This window comes from Phoenix dactylifera, chromosome 18, assembly GCF_009389715.1.
Source record: "Phoenix dactylifera cultivar Barhee BC4 chromosome 18, palm_55x_up_171113_PBpolish2nd_filt_p, whole genome shotgun sequence".
Classification (NCBI taxonomy): Eukaryota; Viridiplantae; Streptophyta; class Magnoliopsida; order Arecales; family Arecaceae; genus Phoenix; species Phoenix dactylifera.
The window spans coordinates 4,420,390-4,442,578 of NC_052409.1; the positions used below are offsets into that span (position 1 = coordinate 4,420,390).

Here is a 22,189-nt window from a genome sequence, read left to right on the forward strand (position 1 = left end):
AAGAGGACCGACGTGAAGTTCTGAAAATAACCAAATCTAATGTTAGATTTAAAGCGTCGGCAATAAGCAAACCGGCACGGTGCGGCCGACGCATCTAATTAGCGTCGGCGGAGCCGATGTTTATAAGCATCGGTGAACTCTAAAATAGGCGACGCTTAAAAGCGTCGGCATAGAGTTAGTTTATGCCGACGCTTTCAAAAAACGTCGGAAAGAAAAAATTTCAATTTCATCCCTATATATTCGATGCTTTCACAATGCTTTTGGAGGCATTAGCATGAAAATTACCGATGCGTATAAGCATCTGAAAAAGTGCCGAAAAATATTATTTCTTCTGTAATAAACGTGAATCACGTTTCAGCGTACCCGCCGTCCGACCGACCAAACAATGCACCGTATTATTGCCTAACCATGCTCGCTAATAGAAAACCATGCAAGCGATGAGGAGGGCGATTTCGATGGGCCACGGAATCTCTCGAAAAGGGAAGCTTGTGTTGCATTTGTACTCGACCACCAAACCTATATATATATATATGACGTCCCACGGAGGATCCAACGCTCTATCCACCGCGTCTGGACTCGGCAAGAAGCAAATTGCCATGGATGTTTGGATATCCGAAGAGTATGTGGCGAAGAGACGAGAGGAGAAAATGGCAGCAGCAGCAGTTGAAGCTAAAAAGCGATCAGAGAAGGCGTCGAGGTCTGGCGCAATGGAGGATGAGAAGGAGAGATCTTGGAAGGCAGCTGATTCGAAACAGAGTTCGACCGTCTCAAATGGAGATACATGGCAGGAGGAGATTGTTTTTAATTGCTTTTCTGCATAATTTTATATCTTTTATTTCACCTTCCAGTGCTGTTTAACTTGTTAATTAATAGTGTACATATCTTGATGGCTGTGCCTGTATCAGAATGTTAATAACAGAATCTCATCATCTATATTAAGCTTGAGAACTTAAGAATAAAAAATGCCACTATTGATATAGCAGTCAGTAAATGTTGATATAGTATTCGAAGAATAGCTTAACCCCGGTTAGTGAAGTTGGAGTCTTCTAGAATAGTGTTGAACTATAGAGGTTTGGTCTTCTGATCACAGTTACCCGTGTGTATCGCAGATCACGGTGATCGGATGTCTCATGCAGCATCAAGGGGTGTGTTGTCCGTCCAATTGTGCTCATCATGCAATACACGAGATCTTCATTTGTAGCCCGACACTTCGAGAAGTTCATCTGGACGACACTGATGGTTCTAGCTCTTTTTTGTATTTTTTACTATTTTTTGACTTGACAGAATGTACTCACATTAGAGCTATATGGAAAAAAAAAAAACTCATAAATATTATATATTCTCACATGTTGCATCCAATATGGATTGCCGTGCAGAACGGGGGAATTATGCAGGAAATGGAGTGGTGGTGGGTAGCAGTATACTCTTTTACAATATTAGGACCTTTAGAAGCTCAAAATTAGTTATGGACTTCATATACCAAAATTAGGTGTGGACTTCATATACCAAAATTAGGTTTGGACTTCATTCCTCTATATCAAATAAGATAGGAGATAACAGACAGGCAAAACTAATGATAGATTAGTGTTCTTGTATAGCAAAGTTGACCAAATGACGAGTTGATTGGGTTGCTCAAAATTAGTTGCGGACTTCATTCATCTAAACTAAATACAAGATAAAAGATATGATAGAGTAAAAACTAATGATAGGTTGGTGCTTTCGTATAGCAAAGATGGTCCAAGGATGACCTGACTGGGTTTGTTCTTTCAATGGTATTTTCGTGCCATTATTTTACTGATGGGGAGTTCAGTGAGACAGACTGCCAAAAAGAAAAAGATGAGTTTACTGATGGGGTAATTTTACAGAGCACAGGAACTTAATATCGCTCCTCCCTTTGCTCGGAACAAAGCATATCAATAAGCAATTAAAGAGCTCAGTCTGAGAAACACAGAGCGCTAGAGCAGTGGTGTCATGACGATGGAGGGAAGCAAATCCAATCCAAAGAGAGGTCGTGTGAGAGGCAACGATCAGTACTAGTCATCGGATACAGCGGTATAATCATGGGGGTCTTCTACATGGTAAGGAGCAATGGTGGATATCACCACACAGGCTCCTAAAAATATTACTACAAGGGCAGTGAAATTGACCAAGAAAGCTTCCGAACTATACTTGGCGAGGCCCGAGTTCTCGAGGAATGTGAGCTTCTCTAGAAAGCCTAACTCAGCAGCTCCTACGGCCAGTATGTAGACGAAGAGCCCGAACAACACATGCCATGGAAGAGCAACTCGTTTGAAGGCCAAGGAAGCACCCGGATAGAAGAAGGTGACGAAGCCAAAAATCCACTGAAAAAAAAGAGAGAGTGAGATATTGAAGTTATAATCTATGCAAAAGATTCATAGAAGACAAACTAGTAGAAAAGAATTTGTATAGAGGTAGTCGTGATATTTGGTGACATATTTTGCTTATTTATCAATATTAGTTTTATGTGAGAATCCGTGTGAACATGTGTTTAGTCCCACATTAGTTATTCACTGTATAGATCTTGAGTACTTATATAGGATCAACGAACTCAAAATAATAGCTTCTAGTTAGTTTTTTTGGATGAGGTCCTGAATCATTACAAATGATATCAGAACAGATCCGGTTAATGACTTATATGGACTAGAGGATACTGCAGCACGAGTATATTTGAGCAGCTGACCATGAGTTAATTGTGGAGTTTGTGATTGGATTTGGATCTCTAGCCTAATGAGGACACCAGAGCTTAAACAAGAAAAGTATGTGAGGATCCGTATGGGCATATGTTTAGTCTGTAGGATCAAAGAGCCCAAAATAATACCTTCTAGCTAGCGTTTTTATGTAAGATCCTGGATTGTTAGATCCCTAACGGTCCTAAATAGCATAACAACATCTTGCCCCTTTAAGGAAGGGTACGCAGATAGCATTAGATTCTTGAAGTTATTGTCATAACTTTCTTCTAGGTTTCTGTTGAACTAAACATCAGCCACCGTATGGTGTCCATCATTTTATCTTCTTGCCTTTCTTATTCTATGCTGCAAGTCATATTCTTGGATGCACACGCACAGAAATCATCAAAAAAAGATCTTCAACTAATGAGATTGCAGCTATCACACTACCATACCTGAATGCCATAAAGACATATCGTACCAAGCCCGATCCATGAATGCAAGCTGTAGAGATTGGCGATCCCACTTTCATTGTGATATTTGAAGGCCGCATAGATTCCCACGGCACCAAGCACAAGAGCAATTGCATGAAGAATCAAGTGGATCAGTTTCTTTACTTCTTTGCTGAAAGGAAGAGCTCTATAGCTCATTATTGCTGCCACTCAATTTTAAATTTTCAAAATTAGCAGTTCAATTCATATAAACCACATCTGGCTGGCATTATTAATGGTGTGGAGTTCTTCAAAATTGGGCATGCTTACCTTCACTTCCAATTATAATGAATCCAATCAGCATGAGAACTGGATGAACCTGCAAAAATTGTTTGAAAAGAGAAAAATACCAAAAAAAAACTTAGATATCAATAGAGTAGAGTACTGGCCCACACGTTGAGAGATGTTGATCCATCTTTTTAGAGGAAAGCTGACTCACATCAGGATACAGAGCTTACATAGTTGTACACTGAAGATACAAAGATCCTCCAAATCATTTAGAAGATTGATCAACTTGTTGAATGGTTTAACATGTCTACTTACAGACGACAATCTTTTGTAAAAAAAATTTATTGCTTTATATATATATATATATTGCAAATCCTTTATAAATAGCTTATGTAAACTTTTCTTTTCTAATAAAGCCCAGATGGCTCTAACTCCCTCTTCATAAAAAAAAAAAAAGAATTTGACTTTACTGGCCCAAAAACTAATTAAAGGTCTAGGTCTCTTAGAGGCCGATCTTGAACCTTACCTGACCCAGAGTAATACCAAATGATATATTAGACATGACAAATAATCAGAGTTACAAAATCCTTGTCACCCGACAAGTCTACAATGGAGAACTCAGTTACACCACGCTCTCATCTAACAAAATAACAGAAAACAGCATCTAAAATCCAAGTGGAAGAAGGAAGGAGATGATCATACATTAAAGATGAGAGATTTGTTCGTGGACTCGAAGGCGAGGCCGCCTCGGAAGTGGATGCACCACACCAGCACCAGCGCCGCCGCCGCCGCCGCGAGCGCATGCGACGCAAACGTGAACCCCTCAGCTCTCACTCCTGCCAACCCTCCCATCTCTTCTCTTCTTTCGCTCATCTCTAAGATTATCTTACAAGAAGGAGAAGAAAGAACTCTATAGGTTACACTCAAGAGACTTGCTATCTAAGAAGGCCGGTAGCTAGCAAATTAACCAGCCGGTCAGCAAGGCGTCTTCTGTCACGTGCGACTTGACGGTCCGATGTGGGAGGAGGTCGTCCGCTCACGTGGCTGCGGCGGACGAGAGCGCGACTTGGCAGCCACGAGTCTCGCTGACGCGGCTCGTTCTGGACCGTAAACCATGCACGTTTCTCTTTAGGTCGGAACTGGGGTCTATTGGATTTGAATACTAAAGAAGGAATTCAGTTGGGGCCTCGGATTGTGAAGAGTAAATCATGTGTTATGGGCTCGAGCAATTAATTATGGGACTCAAATGATCTCCATCAGACCATGCAATAGCTGCTTTGAGATGCGTGCAGATGGATGGAAGAAAGAGATTTTTTTTTTTATTTTTATGATACAACAGCTGCTCATATAGATCTAGCATGAGTACAGCTAACAGGGTCAAAAAAAAAAAAAAAAAGAGAAGATGGCATAGAGGTGGAGAAGAAAGAGATTATAAAAGTGCTTTGAGATCTAGTAATTGACGTTGCGAAAGAAGGCCGACCATTCTTTTAGGCGAAAGATACAACCTGAACCCTTATGCATGGGATCGGAAGATGCTCAAAGATGAGGGAGAGATTATGCTTTGTTTGGTTTCTTTGAAACTATTGAAAAACAAATAAGGTTTTGATCTTGTCAAACTCTAGCGTACGTCCGCATGTTTTTGGCTCTTAAAAATGTGGTGTCATGGTTAGTTATAACTGAAGGAGTCCTAATTAGAAACGTCTTTTGGATTTTTGAAAGCCACCTGAAGTGAAACGTTGCTATCTTTTCTCCTCTAAATGCTCTATAAAAAGAGAGCCTTTACGCTAGTTTGAAAATGACATTTTTGAATCAACAGTGATTCAGAGATAGAGAGTTGAAGAGAGAGATACAGTAGCATTGTGAGAAAATCTTCTTCATTGAGGGATCATCTCTAGAAGGATCATCTCTAGGGTAACCATTCTCGGCCCTGGAATTTGAAGGGTGAAATCAACAAAAAGACTATAGTAGCCTTCTAAGAGACGTGGAAAGAAAATCTAGATCGTGATTGTGTGGTGATCGCGAACTGTAAAACAAGCAACAAATCCTGACAATTTCAATATTTCGCCGGATAAGATAAACACTGTGAACTCCATTTGTTTGTTGATTTACAGAAACTAACCCTTATTATCTAATTAAAATGGGTGGTAAGCCCCAAAGAATAGCTGGGGAGAGAGGAAGAAAATTTATTCAATTCTATTTTCTCTCCAGCAGTTTCTCTTACCTGATAGCTTAGTAATTACCTATGCGGAATTTAGATGCTAATTAAAGACACGTCCAGAACTATTTTATGAGACACAGTAGCGGCCATACTCCTATATAGTGAATCTACTTCTAGGTCGTGAAAGAGGCTATGTTAATTTGTTCTAGTAGTGCACTTATGATGACATCCAAACTCCCAGCTGCTGCGGAGTCAATCGATCCCAACTGCTCCGGCCGTCCAAAGGCAGCGTACCAATTAGATAAGGTATCCTGTTATTTCATCAAATAATTTGAGGTGTCATGTTGCATGTCACGCATCTTAATGCGTAATATGTGGTGCATGCGATCTCGATCGTGTGATGATTGTTGAACAGATCGACTCTCTTCCCATGGTTAAATTTATTGCACCCAGAATGCCGGCTTAGTGCTACAAAAAAGTTGAAATTACTGAAAGATAAGGAATTGCATTTCGCTTGGTTGTCTTCTTTCTTTCATGCTCTTACAGTCCAAAGAGTTGCAAACAAACGGGATAACAAGTGCGAACGGTATCCTCTCCCATTCCTTTCAGAGGGAGGGTTTTAGATGGGAGCTTCACGTACGATCTATCTTTTCACCACCGTGGTGTCGGACTTGGTAGCTGGGGGCATCGATCTGAGTGCCATTAGAATCAGACACCATCTCGACGAGGAAGTCAAAGACATCAGTGGCCATGACAGCAGCTGCAACATCCTCCTTGTGGAGGGTCCTCCTCTTGCCTTGGAGGGTCACCATCCACGCCCTCTGCGTGAGCTCCTCAATGAAGAGTTCGCATGCCTTGGAGAACGCAATGGGCGCCTCCCCTGATATCATCTTCACGCCATCACCTGACCTCTTCATGATCTTCTTTATCCTTGCCAGTGGGAGCGAGTGAGGGCCGGTTCTCCCGGACAATCCACCGGAGAGGATGCCCGAGTAGTTTCCGGCCTGCCGCATGGCTATAGATTGGCGTGTGTGTGTGTGTTTGTTATATATATATATATATATATATATATATATATAGAGAGAGAGAGAGAGAGAGAGAGAGAGAGAGAGAGAGAGAGAGAGAGAGAGAGAATTGGTGAGATATTCTTTTCCAGTGTTCTCTGAAGGAGAAGAGAGGAGATTTGGCATGAAGAAACGGTAAGAAGTTCTTATACACAACAGAGAGAGGGATGGGAAGAAGGCTGGGGTTAGTGGTTGGTGGCCAGCCGCAGACGGGCCGGCATACAGATAAAAGAATACAAAGAGGTCATATAAACGTTCAGCAGTTTCCATTTAAGACTTATCAAACATGACAACAAACAGGGACGCATCACTGCTCACTTTTAAATTGAAGGCTGGAAGGAGTGAGAAGTATTCAGGAAAGAGTCACATAATCGGGCCCAGGGCACCACCTAACATTAGCTGAGACAATATAGAAAACGTTGTGTGCTCATCAAGCCGCCTGCAGGTTGAACAAGCAAACAGTTTGGACGCGACAACCCAAGACTTTGCAAAAAAAAAAAAAAAAAAAGTCAAAATATATTATTTAAGTTTCTTGGCTCTGTACATGTATTTAAGATCTATCTAGTGTATAGCCGATGAAAGACTAAACACGAGCTTGCAGTCCCTCACAAGTCACAAACTCTTTTTGTTTAAGTCCTGGTGAAGAGTTACATGCATATATCCATAGATAACTTCTAGTTAACTCAGGTGCAAGTGATGTCTGCTAATTATATTCAAACAAATTTGGATATGCAGATCAAGTCCAGCTTCAACTTAAGTCTAATATTTCTAAATGGAACTTATAGTAATTAATTACATGCATCCAGGTGAAGAGTTGATCTGCAAAAGGATTGCTCAGTGTCTCCACGTGGACAAACAAATAGATGCATACGGTTCTCTACAATGTGAATGCATGAGACCTGAAAGAAGGGTTATTCAGAATAAGCCGCTGAATCACATTTTCTAAATTAAAGCCCTAAAACAAACCTAGGTCAAGAAGTGTGTATTCTAGACTCCTCAAAGTTCAAGCTTCGATGAATATAAAGTTACTTTCATATCATATATTCAAATAACACAGAAAAACTGCTAGTTTTTTGTGCCCATGTTGATCAGTTCTTATCAACGTGACCAAAGCATGAGTATTCCTTCTGCGTTGATCTCATAAGCTTTATATAAAACTGAAGTTGGTAGAGATTTGGTCTAGACTTCTTTGCATAAATTAGTATGGTCAACCAAATTGGATTGGAGAACAAGATCCCAGAAAAAAAATAATAATTGAATTGGATCACATGCCTACTGACAGTTTAATTAAAGATTTCCATAATCGTAGCTGCTGTTTTATGTACGTCATTGTAGTTGACTATGCTTAACGATTTGGAGTGGATGGAGCTGTGCTAAAATTAAAGCTAATAGCGATGGTAACTGTTGGAAATAAATCCTTTTCTCATGCAGTCCTTCACAGCCGGCGCTGCTGTCATCCTCTCCGCAGCGAGAGAAGCCATGAGAGGATGACTTGGATGGAAAGAGAGCCAATGTGCTTACTGTTAGGGCAAAACCGGGTTGTCCGAACCGGCGGGAGGTGCTGCAGTGCAATGTGTCCAGTGGCAAGGAATGTATGTGGCTTACTTTTGGCCTTAATCAACGATGCTTGAACTGTAATACTGGTCACTGTTGCATAGGATTGGGTTAGCACGGGAAAACAAGCTGTTTGAGGGATCAAATTTAGCTGACCGGTGCAAACATAGGTATAACATGTTGCAGATATCTCTGAGTTAGAAGCTGATATTGGATTTTGTTATCAATTGTGATTGTAATAATAGAAATGTTTTTGTCACAACTCACGATCTCATCCAAAATGAATGGTCGGAAGATAGTATTTGGTTTTCTTGATCCTGTATAAATACTCAAGATCTATTTAACGAATAACTGATGTGGAACTAAATACACATCCGCATGAATCCTCACATACTCCCTTCATTTAAACCCGGACGTGCTCGTCGGGTTAAGAGTTCAAATCCATTCAAATCCAATCATAAGTACCACGATTAGCCCGTGTTCAACCCCAATAAATTTATTCTGCAGTGTCCCCTAGTCCATATAGGTTATGTGACAGGTCAGCTCTGATACCATTTGTTATAACCTAGAACCTCACCTTCTGTGGTTTTAGTACTTATAGTTATATAGCTGGTAATTTGAGGTAACTTAGTTTCCATCTGATACGTGTCATCCATCACAACCAACATCAAATCCGAGAAACAAATCTAGCCTTGGCTTACAAGTGAAGGGATGGTAAATGGAGGGAAAGGTAGCTTGCTAACTTCCCACCGTGGAAAGTATAGTTGCTGGTCACACAAATTGGATAAGCAACTACTCAAAAGCAAGAAGTTGGAACCGAAAACTTGAAGCCATGGAATTTAAGTTCACAGCAGCTCACAAACTTGGCAACGAAGTAAGATTAGAAAGAGCACTAACACAAGGTCACAAAAGACTAATGCTTGAAAGCAGTGTGTGGTACGTTTTTCTGAATATTTTATAACTAAGATGGAGTTGCTTTTAGAGTGAGAACAAGTGGAATTAATAATCTAGCATTGCTAAACAATATTTAAATGTACGAGTGAAGATCTAATTTATTTCTTTTCATGTTTTTTTTATAGTGCAAACTGCAAAGGAAAGGAAGATGATGGTATATGGGGACCATTTGGTTCTAAAGGGGCAGCATCAGAAGGATCACTTGATCTGCAGTATTCCGGTCAAGGCAGAACATGGAAGTTTTAATTGCTAAAGAAAAAGGGAAAGAGAGACACCAACCTTTTTGCATGCCTTGCATCATGGGAGCTCGAAACCAAGGTCCAGTTTGTCTACTTACAGATGTGTAGAGGAACCCCATCAAATATTTCTCCTGAACTCCCGCTGTCTTTGCTCTCTCTTGTCGCTTCTTTTGGAAGTTGTTTTGCTTGGAAGCATTGTTATGGAGGATAATTGGAGCCAAACAGTATCTTTGGCTTGTGACAGGCAACTGCAGGGGAAAATAGAAGGAAGGATGGTTCGAGGCCACAAAATACTTGGATTAGGAGATTTTTTACAGCAATAACTTAAAAAACGTCCATAATATTTTTCAGATAAAATCAAGTTCCAGTGATTACTAATTTGCTATTTTGAGCATGTTTCAACATTGATACTGCCAAGTATTCTTGCAAGAATTACAGACCTAACAAAAGAAGCTGGAACAAGTACATGTAAGCTAAGGAATGCACAACCAGGCCATAAGGCTTGGCAGCTATGAAATCACCCAGTACAAGAGTAGGGGCATGTTAAATCCAATCACTTACTTGAATTCATATAACCTCCATACCTTCTAGTTACCAAGGGTTCACATCGAAAAACTTTAAGATATTCATCCCCATTAAACGAAGCAATAGTTGGCTTTGTTGGCCAATAAGAATATGTGTCTTTGGACATTGTTCATTCCACTTACAAAATGTGCATTAGCCTATTGTTACATTCTCATGACTCTTAACAATCTCTCTTTTATGAAGGGTTCATCGGGCAGTATCCATGGCAAACAAAGCCTTATGTTTCCTTTTGCTTAGCATAGCCAATTACAGCACTGCAATTTACTCGGCAACACCACATTTTTTTATTTTTTTCAAGCACTTCTCCTCAAATTTCTCCCTTTTTTTCCCCAAGTACTTCATGTAAATTCACAACCAAAGCCTCGTGTAAACGGAGGGAATCGGTCGTTAGATAAGTTTCTGAAGCCAGTACATGTGAGGATTCATACAAGCGTATGTTTCGTCCCTCATCATTTATTCGCTGGAAAGATTTTGGGTACGTATACAGAACTAAAAAATATAAAAAAAAAAACTTTTTTTTTTGGGATGAGAACCTAAGTTGTTACATTACACAGACATTTTTTCTAATTGATGCAATCCTGATATCACTATAATATTCAAGTTTAGCTTGCATCCTAGTGTGGCAGGCAGCATCAGCAATTCAGAATGCAGATGGTGCCACAAAGATATGGATCAAAATCCAAGACATTGCATCCCCTTGTGGCCATCCAAGCTAATCCATTTCATTTGTGTGGCCATCCTCATTCAGCAAGCCAACGCCACAACCTCTTGCAATAAATATTGAACAGAAACATAAAAGCATAGAGCAGTTGAACCTTGGATCCTCTTCTGCATTTGACCAAACAATAACAACCGAGAGGGACTGCTCGCTTCACATGCTGTCACCTCTCCATTAAAAGCTTTCATGGATGGATGGTGGGATGTGAGGTCATTTAGGTCCCAAATGACCATGATTTCCACTAAACTTTGTTTGGAGTGCAACTTAAAAGAAGACTCAATGGCTTTTAATGCCTTAAATTAATGAGTTAGCCCCACGGTACAGCTGCTTTTATTTCTTTCGGTGGGCAAGAAGCTTCCTTGCAACCTCGAACACTTTATTCTGGTTGGCAACACTTCACATGATTAGCTTTATTTAATGGTCACAAAGCTGAGTCTCGGGCTTTGGCCTTTGGACCATCACATGGTAAATATTTAGTACAGCATAAAAGGTAAAACGAGAGCAAGTACATGAAACTGGTCAGGCGATGAGAATCTTGTCCTGTGCCTCGTAATTTAGATTTCCCAACATAATTTTTTAGAGAGACTGCTTAAATACATTGGATGTAATTAATGTGATAAATTAATTTCTGCAAATATTTTTGATAAGTTTGGACTTGTTATCTAGCTTTTGATTTGATATTTCTTTAAGCAAAATAATTTGGCTCAAGTGGCAAACCAAAATGCCCATGCATATGTGTATATATTGTAGATTGTTTGCAGCCCTGCTGATTTGATATAGAAAATCATTTAGATTTTCTGAAAAGAAAAGAAATAATTGGTAGCGAAAATTATTTGGATGGAGTTGAGAGCAGACATAGATAAATTTGTGTGCGGCCTATGTTGCTATTGCCTATGAGGATTATCATCTATTGTTCAACAAAATAAAATAATAATAATTAAAAAAATTAACCTTGAGATAATTGATCCACAATAGAATGAGTTCAAGTTTCTACTAGAGACTGAATTCCCCATTCTAAGTCTTGATGATCAACATCGCACTTAACTGACAATTTGTTAGTAAATTTTCTGAATTGCTTTTCCTTATCTTCTTCCTTTGGGATGAATGGAAGAAGAGAAAGTTGATGATGAGTGGGGAAAAAGTAAGAAAGTCGGATGCATATCACATGAAAGAGAGAAGGGAGATAGCAAGCAAAAGGGAAGTGGACAAGCGTCCTCTTGTTTTATCATCCAAGGATCTGCTCATGGGAAAATGATGACTAAAAGCTTTCATCGTACCATCAAATTAACTTTAGTAAATGGGTTGAGTTGAAAATTGTTTTCGAAAATATTTTATATTGCACTAGCTTGCTTGATTGCTGATCTTCTCAAACTGTTGATGTATTAGAAACAAATATTCTCCACATGTAGATTATTTTTTTTATATTTATACACCTTGCTTCTTGCAAAACTTATATTAGAATTAGATTTGATGTGATAAAATGAAGAAAACAATGATTGAGATAGGAATTAAGACCTTATAGTTGTGTACTTGTGTCAAGATATAAATGAGCAAGAAGCAAAAGCAGGACATATGTAACCAAGTTTATAAACTAGATCTTGGCATTATATTATTTTGATTTTTTAATGGGACCCAGTAGCCAAAATTTTGGAGCATCAAAATATTTTTTAGGAACTACAGAAACAACTTACTTTTTTTTTTCTAAACAATGTAATTATTAACATTATTGCATGACCATCATATACATCTTTAATTATGCACATTAATATCAAGATGCACTAAACTTTTCTTAAACTTCATCCTAATAACATACCACAGAAATTCTCCCTCGGGGAAGATGATCAAAGATATACAAGATGAAAAATACGATTAATACAATCTCTCGACACAACAATTGCACCCGAAATGTAAGCACGATAGATCTTGGATCCCCAAATCAATCATCAATCTAAGATATGAATTCTCTTGGGTCTTTATCAAGCTTGCTTTGCTTGAGCAAGAGATCAACCACCTCACTTCGATCTAAACGGCTAAACCCAAAATCATTCATTAGCTGGAACACTAGACAACAAAACACAAATGTTACAATCAAGTAGAGTGAATTATAAGTCTTGTGTAGGATTCTCATGATCTCAACAAACAGGGGATGCATTCAATCCTTTCATCAAACCTCAATAGGTTGCTCCATGTATCTTGCCTTGGGGTGCAACTAACCATCATTTCTTTAGATAGCGACCTAATCTTTATAAATATATATATATTTGGACTGGCCAAGTGCCCAACGACGATAAATCCCCGAAAAAAACCTCTAAGAAATCCAAACTCCAAACATCCGCATTAAACCTTCCCTCCATTGCATTCAATTTCTGAAGAACTCGCAAGACATCCTCCACTCTCTCTCTCTCTCACCCCTGTTTCATTTTTTCTTTTTTTTAAAGCCTAGGGTCCCTGGTCTTCTTTTCTTTGCCGATCCTCTGCTCGCCACCTGCTCTACTCTGTAGCACATGTGGGTGCTCTCCTTCTACCGTCTCCTCCTCTCCAATGAGAGATTTTTCGCTCATATTCTCTGCTTTCTTGATCCGTTCTGGGTGTTGGGGAGTGGGAATCCGAGGCTTTTCTATGGGAGGATTTGAGTGCAGCGTGTGATCAATATGATGAGACCGGTTGGGTTTCCGCTGCTTCTTCTTCTTGCCGTTAAATGCGGTGTTTTCTTCGTGTCTTCCGAGTCCTTTTTACACGATGAAGGTATGTTTCTATTCTACTTCATTTCTGTTTTTCACCCGTTTTTCTAAGTTTTTGTTCTTTTTACCAATTCTTGGAGAAAGTTGTGATCTTGTGCCTGGATTCGAGGGTATGGGACCATTTCTGATTAAGAAGGTTATGGGTTATTTGGTTTCTGGGATTGCTTTTTTGAGGCGAACGGCGGTAATGGTTCCAGTGGGGCAGCTTCAAGTTTTTGATTTTGAAGTGATTCTATCAAGTGGGTTCTTTGCATACTTGGCTTTCTTCTTGCATCGTTTTTGTAAAGTTTAGTCCTTTATCACCTATTCTTGATGATGCTCTTGGAAGTTAGGGCATCTGAATCTTTTTGGGCTTCTGAATCCTCGGAGTTTCCAGCTGTGCAATTGCTTTTTTAGGAAAAAGAATTGCATTTTGGGTTGACATAGGCAACTTCAGGTTTTTGATTTTTGAAATGATTTTTGAAGTGCTCTAATTGAGATGAACTTATGGAGTGGGGTCTTGATTCTTTGCAGTGTCGGCACTGGCTGCTTTCAAACGGGCTATACTTGAAGACCCTCTTTCGGTTCTATCTGACTGGAATACCCTAGATGGAGATCCTTGCAACTGGACTGGTGTGATCTGCTCAAAGCCTCAGAATCATGTGATCTCTCTGTAAGAAATGCCTGGCCTTTTCCATTTCTTCTTTGGCCACCTCTCTTACAGATCCCAGTACTACTGCTTTAGTACCAGAGTTACCAATCTAATGGATTTGTTGATAATTATAGATGAATATAGACAATTTGTTAGTATCAACTGATGTTGCCCGTATAACCATTTATTATGAATAGTAAAACTCCCCGAAATGTTGTTTCTCCATCATCTGATGAAGTATAATGATACTATAGTCAGTACTTATTTGGTTTAAGTTCTGCCATACATGAACATGGAGGATATGTTATGTCACGGTACCGTTATATGTTAAGTTTCTGAAGCATGGAAACTGGGTTTTTGCAGAAATATTTCCAGTTCATCCTTGAAAGGATTCCTTGCACCAGAACTTAGATCACTGAGTTCTTTGCAACAACTGTATGTGTTCTGTTACTCTATACTGCCTTATTTTTAGTTTTACTTGTGTGATTTGGATGATATCTTCCTATTCTGCAGAATTTTGAGGAACAATTCGTTTCTTGGGACAATACCTAAACAAATTGGCATGCTGAAAAGTCTCACCGTACTGGACTTGAGCTTGAATAGGCTCACGGGCTCTATTCCTCCTGAGCTTGGAGACTTGACCAGCATTACAAAAATGTAAAAAGTGAATAGTTTCTAAATTTATTCAGGTGTTATTTCTTTGATTGCTTATTTATTTTCTCTGACCTTTTTTTTTATATTTGCATGCGTGCGTGCGTGTGCATGTGCCTTTTTGCCCCTCAGAAATCTCCAATCCAATGGCTTGACTGGCAATATACCCCCTGAACTTGGTAAACTGAAGAATCTTATTGAGCTACGGTTGAGTAGGAATAGACTCAAGGGATCAATTCCTGGAAGCAGCAATTTGAGTTTTTTTTATGGCATGTAAGTGGTGCTTTCTGGTATTGTAGTATATTGGGATCTTTGACATGCGAATTTTCTTTGGGTAAATTTTTGCTGTCAAACACAAGATTAATTATTTATCATGCGATTTTCTGAATTCCTACTGAGCCGCACATATTATGAGCTTTGAAATTTCACCACTTTTTCCTTGAACATTTTGTTGACAGTTTTGAATGAAGAAGGGACATCAAGCAACCTCAGTGAAGTATCTCATAATCTAGAGCTCTAGATAAAATAAATGAAACCTTTTTATTCAAAAAAAAAGCACTTACTAAATCCATATATATAAAAAAATATCTGTACTATGGTACATATTGCCAATGATACTGCATTAATTCCAGTAACATTTGATCCGCCCAATAATGTTCACATGGTTCTTTTCAATAGTCCATTTATAATCCTTAAGTTTCAAGCATGCAGTTTTGACAAACTTCATATATCAAGGGCATCACAGTCTGAAGATGTTTTCCATCTACTTCACCTCAAACTGTCCATATTATTTATCTAAATAATGTAGTAGTTATCTAACTAAATTTTTTTCTTTAATGGACTGGAATAAAGTGAGGAATATTAATCCCCACTGGTTCAGTAGTGGCATGCCAATTATGGTTACATGACAAAATAAGTTGGTGAGAGAGATTCTTAATAGTAATACATCTTGCTTTCACTGGAAAAATTCATCTGGACCATTGTAGATTCAGAACTTATTTTTGCATCTGCAGAAGTGATTTAATTGTATTTCCTTGCTTGCTGGGAATATTTACATGAAACCGGAGCTGGTACTGCAGACTGCCTGAGCAGTTCCATCATCTCTCCCTACCTCCCTCCCCTCTCCCCCCCCCCCCCCCCCCTCCTCTCTCTCTCTCTCTCACACACACACACCACAGAGACACACACACATAATGGTGGGAGCACCACCAATTGGAAATACTTTGGCCAAACTCCAAAACACTCCCTAAGGAAGGTCTAAACCAAGGGCCTCTTCCACTTGGGAGGAGGGATGCAACTCCTACACTATAGCCCAGTTTGCGGTTCTGTCGTAGCTATCCTCATGTATGAAGCTGTTTAATAAGGAAATAGTCTCTTTTATTAAAAAAATATATATATAGTTTTCATCTCATGGTCTGAATGTGAAGTATGCTTTAACTTTTATCTGCAATATCTTTTTTCTGCTTCTTTTTGCCACTGAGTAGTTTACAAGTGGATGGAGCACTCATGATTTTCGATCCTTTTTTTGTGCTTTCTATTACTAAATTGCATAGAACACTTCTAAAGTTGAAGCTCTGGGTAAACAATGTTCAATCTTTATTTATATATTTCAAAATCTTGGATATTTGCTGCTGTTTTTTTTTTTTACTCTTAAATGGTTTTGATGGTTATTTTATATTAATTCAGGTTTTCCTCTCGCAACAATATCACTGGCCTGTGCCAGTCATCTCAGTTAAAAGCTGGAGATTTCTCATACAACTTTTTTGTTGGAAAAATACCACCATGCTTGAAGTATCTTCCAAGGTTGAATTACTTGCATCTTAAAGCATTTCTTCAATATGTTTCAGCTGAACCTCATCAGCCTTCTTTGTATCTATCTACAGGTCAAGCTTCCAAGGAAACTGCTTTCAGGATGGCTACTCTGTCTTGCAGCGGTCTTCTCAACTTTGTCGTGGTACCTCAACCCTTTTCAGAGCGCATAATTTTAGCTTGTGTTACCTCGCTAGCATGTTTAACTACCGGTACAAGAATTAATGAAATAAGCAGTTTGCAACCATAAATGCTCGTGAGGTCATGCAACATAGATAGCAGATCAGAGAAGGAATCTGTATGATTTTGACATAAATTAGAGGTCATACTAATCCTACATAGTAAAAATTGTTTCCATTTCTCGTGTATTAGTACTTTATAAATGTTTATTTACTTAAATTATCACTGCATGTCTATATTGCATCCCTTGAACTTCTTGTCTAGATTTTTGCATATTAGTTTCATTTCACGAATTACCTTTTCTTCCTTTGGGTTGGTTCCTTTTAGGGCATGTTTGGTTGGGGCCTGTTGGACTCTGGAATGGGAATGGGAACGAGTGACTCCCATTCCAGCCATTTGGTTGGAGGGAGTACCATTCCCATTTCTATTCCTGAGGGAGTGGGGATGCCCCAATCTCCCAAAATCCAATCCTTATTCTTCCCTAGTATTCAAAGCTGATTTTGATTCCGGTCACGAACCAAATGCATTGGGGGATACGGCCATTCCACTTCCCATTCCAATTGATTCCGATTCTGGTCACGAACCATAGATTCCCTTAAAGTCTTACACATTCTATAATCCGTATAAATGCAATCAATCTTCCCTATAGTTTCACTGGTGTGAAGTGTATAATTTGATGAACCAGCTTGTAATTGGAAGGTATTGGTTAGAATGACAATTAAATGGTCTTAGCAATTTCTAGACGACCGAACAGAACTTGATCAGGTCTATCTGTAGAACTCTTCTTTTAGATGATTAATGTTCATATTGTTGTCATAATATTTTCACTTGTCATGCTTGATTAATGATCAATCATTGGATGCTCTACTTTAATGACTTGATGCATCATTACATTGGTTGAAATAATATGTTTAAGCATACGTAAACCCTAGTTCATGCATTTTACCCATTGAATACTCTAACCTACAGCTGCATTCCATAAAACTTATATCCATGAAAAGCAGACCAGCACTTTATATCTTCTTTTTAAAAGTTTTAGGGTTAAGGCAACATTATCATTAATAAATTACAGTCTTGACATTCAATTTACAAATGTTAAAGGATTAATATGTCATTATATCTTAACTTGATCTGCTTCTGTGTTGGTTGGTTAGCCATCATCTGCATTTTATGTATTCCAATAGTATAGGGGCACATGCCAATTACACCTCTTCATCCTTTTTCTGTCACAGTCCTTTCTATAAATGTGAAGATTATCTCTGATTCAGTCACTAAGAAGTTGAATATTGGATATCTAAATTTTTGCATCTGCATGCACAAAGGGGAAGCTTGCTGCAAGCTCAATTGAAAAAGAAGATGAGAGCAAAAATGATACCACATGGCTATGGAGATCAGCAGCTGTTGTTTTTAGACTGTGATGTAATAATATGAAACGAGATTCTTTTATATGATATTCCTTCTTTTTTTTTCTAAATTCTCTTTGAAGCAAATGTTGATTCAATCATCGTACTCTTCCATTATTTGGTAGATATGAAACATCAATTAAAATTAACTCATGGATTCTGTATATTAGTTCCTCAATATGTTCTGTTTTAAATGTTTCTGAAATTATAATCTAGTTTGTTTGCTATGTAGGTGGTTCTGCAAAAAGCCAGGGGGTAGCCAGAGAAACATCTAAACAGTATCATGAGGGCAACAAACATCAAAATCTGCAGCAACCAGTATGGCTTCTGATTTTGGAAATTACTACGGGAGTTCTCGTGGTAGTTTTCCTCACAACTGGTGCTGTGACTGCTGTAAAAAGTTGTAAACTAAAAACGTCTGTCAAAATCCCTTGGACAAGAACCATGACATGGAAAGATGAGATAGCAATATCAATAGGTTAGTGCTAAGATTAGCTTTTTTGACTTTTCATCAACTGTAGGGCTGCATTGTGCGATCTGCAATAATCAAAGGTAGTGACAGTCTTTATTGGATGTTTCTGCAAACAGATAATGAAATGCTGAAAAATGTGTCAAGGTTAACAAGGCAGGAACTGGAAGTTGCTTGTGAAGATTTCAGCAACATAATTGGCTCTTCTCCAGACAGTATAGTCTATAAGGGCACCATGAAGGATGGACCAGAAATTGCTGTCATATCATTATGCATCTCAAAAGATCAGTGGACAGGCTACCTCGAATTTTTCTTTCAGTCTAAGGTATTTAGTTTTTGCAAGATCAACATCAGTTTACAGGAAATGTTCTGCTAGAATACTGAGACAGAATGGTAAGGATTTCAGGTTGTGGATTTGGCACGGTTAAATCATGAGACCACAGCAAAGTTACTGGGCTATTGCAAAGAGAGTGATCCATTTTCAAGGATGCTTGTTTTTGAATATGCATCTAATGGGACACTGTATGAGCACCTTCATTGTGAGTCAAAAAGTCTTTATTTTCACTAATGATGATCGCACAGATTTACTTGCTTTGGGATTTCAAATATACATGTTACTTTTTCATTTTAGATGGTGATGGATGCCAATTATCCTGGCTTAGACGGATGAAAATAGCAATTGGAGTTGCTCGTGGACTTAAGTATCTACACACAGAGTTGCAGCCTCCTTTTCCTATACCTGAATTGAACTCAACTGCAGTATATCTAACTGAAGATTTTTCTCCAAAGGTATGGGCCAATACGTATATTGAAAACATTGTATCGTCTATCTCTTTGATATTTTCGAAGTTACAGAAAAAAATAGTAAAATCAGTATTTTAAAAGGTAACTAGGTGAAGAAGAAATTGTCTTTGATTTCTTCCTAATATGTTATCATATTCACCTTGAATCCACTACTGTTTTTTCTGGGCCTCTTACTATGTTGCTTCTGAAACCCATGAGAGAATTGTGCCAGATTTTTTTTTCCATCTGGCACCAATTACCTACAGATATGTTTGTTCCTATAATGGTTACCATGTGCAACAGATTTATTTGGAATTAACGAACTGTAGCTTTTCTTTTTTCCTCCACAATCCTATATGCACTGCTCTATAATTAATTAAATATGACTTCCGAAGTGTTCAGTTGAAGGCCATACGTGACTGCATTGCAAATGCAAGTTCTTTTTAATTTTGGAGAACAAACATTTTGAAGTTTTGTTACAGACCCTTTCAGTTTAAGAACTGGTTGGAAAAATAAGCATTTACGAGCACAGTGAGGCAACACATGGCAAAACGTATTGATGAAAAAGTTTCACAAAACCAATGTTAGAGGGAACAAGTATTGTTGTTGATACTAAAAAAATTTAAAAAAAGATATTGTTGCTTTTGTTCAGGCCTTTTTGGGTAAGATTTTAGGTTCATGCTTTACTCACTCATGCTGCTGCTGCATCACTTTTTGCAGGTATATATTATCTGTAGTATAAGAGACTCTATGTCCCCTAATCTGAGTGCTTTAATCTTTACACTTAATGCCCTCCCACTTTTCTAGTACTGGACTATTTATTTTCCTCTATTGAAGAGTAACTTCAGAAGATACCTGGTACCTGCTTTTTGCTACTGACTTCGATCTGTTAGATTGATGGCTTGTGTCTGAGCTATTTTGCAGTGTGCTCAGTCATAAGATTGTAATGAATGCAGTTTCTGCCCCTGGCCTGAGTGGCTATTTTTGTTCCTATTTCATGTGCTTTGTTGATGTACTTTGTCTTGTATGGGTACCCGGCTTTGGTATTCTCCTTTGTAACTAAATTCTTTATTCACAGCAAAAAAACGAAGTAGAAAATCTAACCACATGTTCACATATGCAGTTGGTTGATTTTGAGAGCTGGAAAATGATATTCTCAAAATCTGGAAAGAATTCTGGTTACATCACCGGTGGTGGTTCTTTTCATGGATATGTGGATTCATTAGAGCAACTGAATATGGATGTCCAGGGCAACACACATGCTTTTGGAGTGCTTTTACTGGAACTAATCAGCGGAAGACCTCGATTTTGCAAAGATAGAGGTTATTTGGTGGATTGGGTAAGGCATCCATCCATTTATGCCATTACCCTTTGGACATTGACCCAGGATCATGTTTGTCGTCTTTATTATGAAGATTAATTAGTCTTTTTGCAAAAAGAGACTAGAGGCACATGTTCTCTTCACTGCTTATGCATCCTGAGAGGATAGTTATCGTGTCTTATGGATCGATTCTTTTGTCCGTTAAAGGTCTAGTAGCTGCACCTTAGATCCAAGGGCCAAGCGGACTTGGTACAAGTACTATCTACTCTTCGGTATTTTATAATATATCATACCAGCAAGTCCAGTGAAAAACATAAGCTAATGTCTCTGGAACTTGGTGGCAATAGTTACATGTATTATCCTTTGCATGAATTGGAGCTCAGTTTTTTTAGATGCTTTAGTTAAGCATACCCGTGGAATAGAACTGATCATGGGCTGGGCCTTGGGCCTAAACTTTTTGTTTTTAGTCGGGAATTTGACATTTTCTATGCCCAAGCCTGGCCCATAATCAGCTCTACTACGGAATAGATAGCTTGCTCAGTAACTTAATACCATTGGGTCCTTGCTGTCTTTTTCCTTCAAAAAAGCAATGGTTACTGCCCATTCAAGAAATAGAAATCACTTTACACATAAAAAAAACAACTTAAGGTAGGTCAACTTTATTTGTTAGAATGCTATAATTTTTTTATTCCTACAGTCTGTGTATCCATTGACACAGAAGCCAGAGTCTGTTCGGTTCAATTTATCCACTGCTGCGTGAGAACACTCTACCATCTATAACATTATTCTTTTTCTTGCAGGCTTTGAAGTATCTTCAAAATCCAGAAGAGAAAAGCAAGCTAATAGATCCTGAACTGGAAAATGTCAAGAGTGATGACATTGATGTAATATGCAGTGTGGTGAGCCTTTGCATTGAACCTGATCCTTCTAAGAGGCCGTCAATGCAAATAATAACTGCCATGCTGGAGAATGGAATTGACTTATCAGCAGCAGCCCTTCTCAAAGAGTCTCCTTTGGCTTGGGCAGAGCTAGCCTTATCCTCATAATCATAGATCATCCACACTGTAAATTGATAACATACACATGAAATATCTTGTTTCACATTCTTTTGATGTTTTCATATCTTTTAGTCCTTGTTTACAGCAGTTGCTTGCATTCTGAAGCTGCAGAGGTGCATACAGGAAAGTGCCGGCTTTTATTGTATACTTTTGATTGTTTAGTTAACCAGTCAAACTATTCACCTTATGAAAGCCAAGGAGCTGTTTTCTGGATTCTTGCCAGTCCATTTGAATGTTATGAAATAAGTTGTCTGCTGTTTGTTTGTGCTATAAATATAGAAACTGAAGGTGGCTGAAAAGATAGGCAAGCTAGTATGTTCTAAACTGAAAAATGTCAAGCTCCGAAGACTGTGTTGTAATATGCTGTGGCGAGTCTCTGTGTCAAACCTGATACCCCAAAAGGCCACTCATGCAAACAATGTTTATGGAAAACTTAACTTCGCTGCGGCTTCCCTTTTCAAGGAG

General features: G+C 38.5%; 3 protein-coding genes across 3 annotated transcripts; 1 reads left to right on the plus strand and 2 right to left on the minus strand.

Annotated features, from left to right (window-relative positions):
• Nucleotides 1–1,820: 1,820 nt before the first annotated feature.
• On the minus strand, nucleotides 1,821–4,325 carry LOC103698474 (probable ascorbate-specific transmembrane electron transporter 1). Its single transcript, XM_008780504.4, has 4 exons — nucleotides 4,109–4,325; nucleotides 3,449–3,497; nucleotides 3,143–3,342; nucleotides 1,821–2,342 (listed from the first exon to the last, which is right to left on the minus strand). The coding sequence occupies exons 1-4, from the start codon at nucleotides 4,277–4,279 to the stop codon at nucleotides 2,034–2,036; spliced, it is 729 nt and encodes a 242-aa protein (XP_008778726.2). The 5' UTR covers nucleotides 4,280–4,325; the 3' UTR covers nucleotides 1,821–2,033.
• Nucleotides 4,326–6,036: 1,711 nt separating this feature from the next.
• Nucleotides 6,037–6,596, minus strand: LOC108510889 (nuclear transcription factor Y subunit C-2-like). The gene has a single exon (XM_039115637.1). It carries the CDS (start codon nucleotides 6,575–6,577, stop codon nucleotides 6,197–6,199), a length of 381 nt encoding a protein of 126 aa, XP_038971565.1. The 5' UTR covers nucleotides 6,578–6,596; the 3' UTR covers nucleotides 6,037–6,196.
• A 6,353-nt stretch (nucleotides 6,597–12,949) lies between these two features.
• On the plus strand, nucleotides 12,950–21,939 carry LOC103698483 (probable LRR receptor-like serine/threonine-protein kinase At1g63430). The gene is made up of 13 exons (XM_008780516.3): nucleotides 12,950–13,423; nucleotides 13,933–14,071; nucleotides 14,414–14,485; nucleotides 14,564–14,707; nucleotides 14,834–14,974; nucleotides 16,388–16,504; nucleotides 16,585–16,655; nucleotides 18,326–18,571; nucleotides 18,682–18,887; nucleotides 18,969–19,101; nucleotides 19,194–19,351; nucleotides 20,469–20,684; nucleotides 21,467–21,939. Exons 1-13 carry the CDS (start codon nucleotides 13,330–13,332, stop codon nucleotides 21,710–21,712), a joined length of 1,983 nt encoding a protein of 660 aa, XP_008778738.2. The 5' UTR covers nucleotides 12,950–13,329; the 3' UTR covers nucleotides 21,713–21,939.
• Nucleotides 21,940–22,189: the final 250 nt, after the last annotated feature.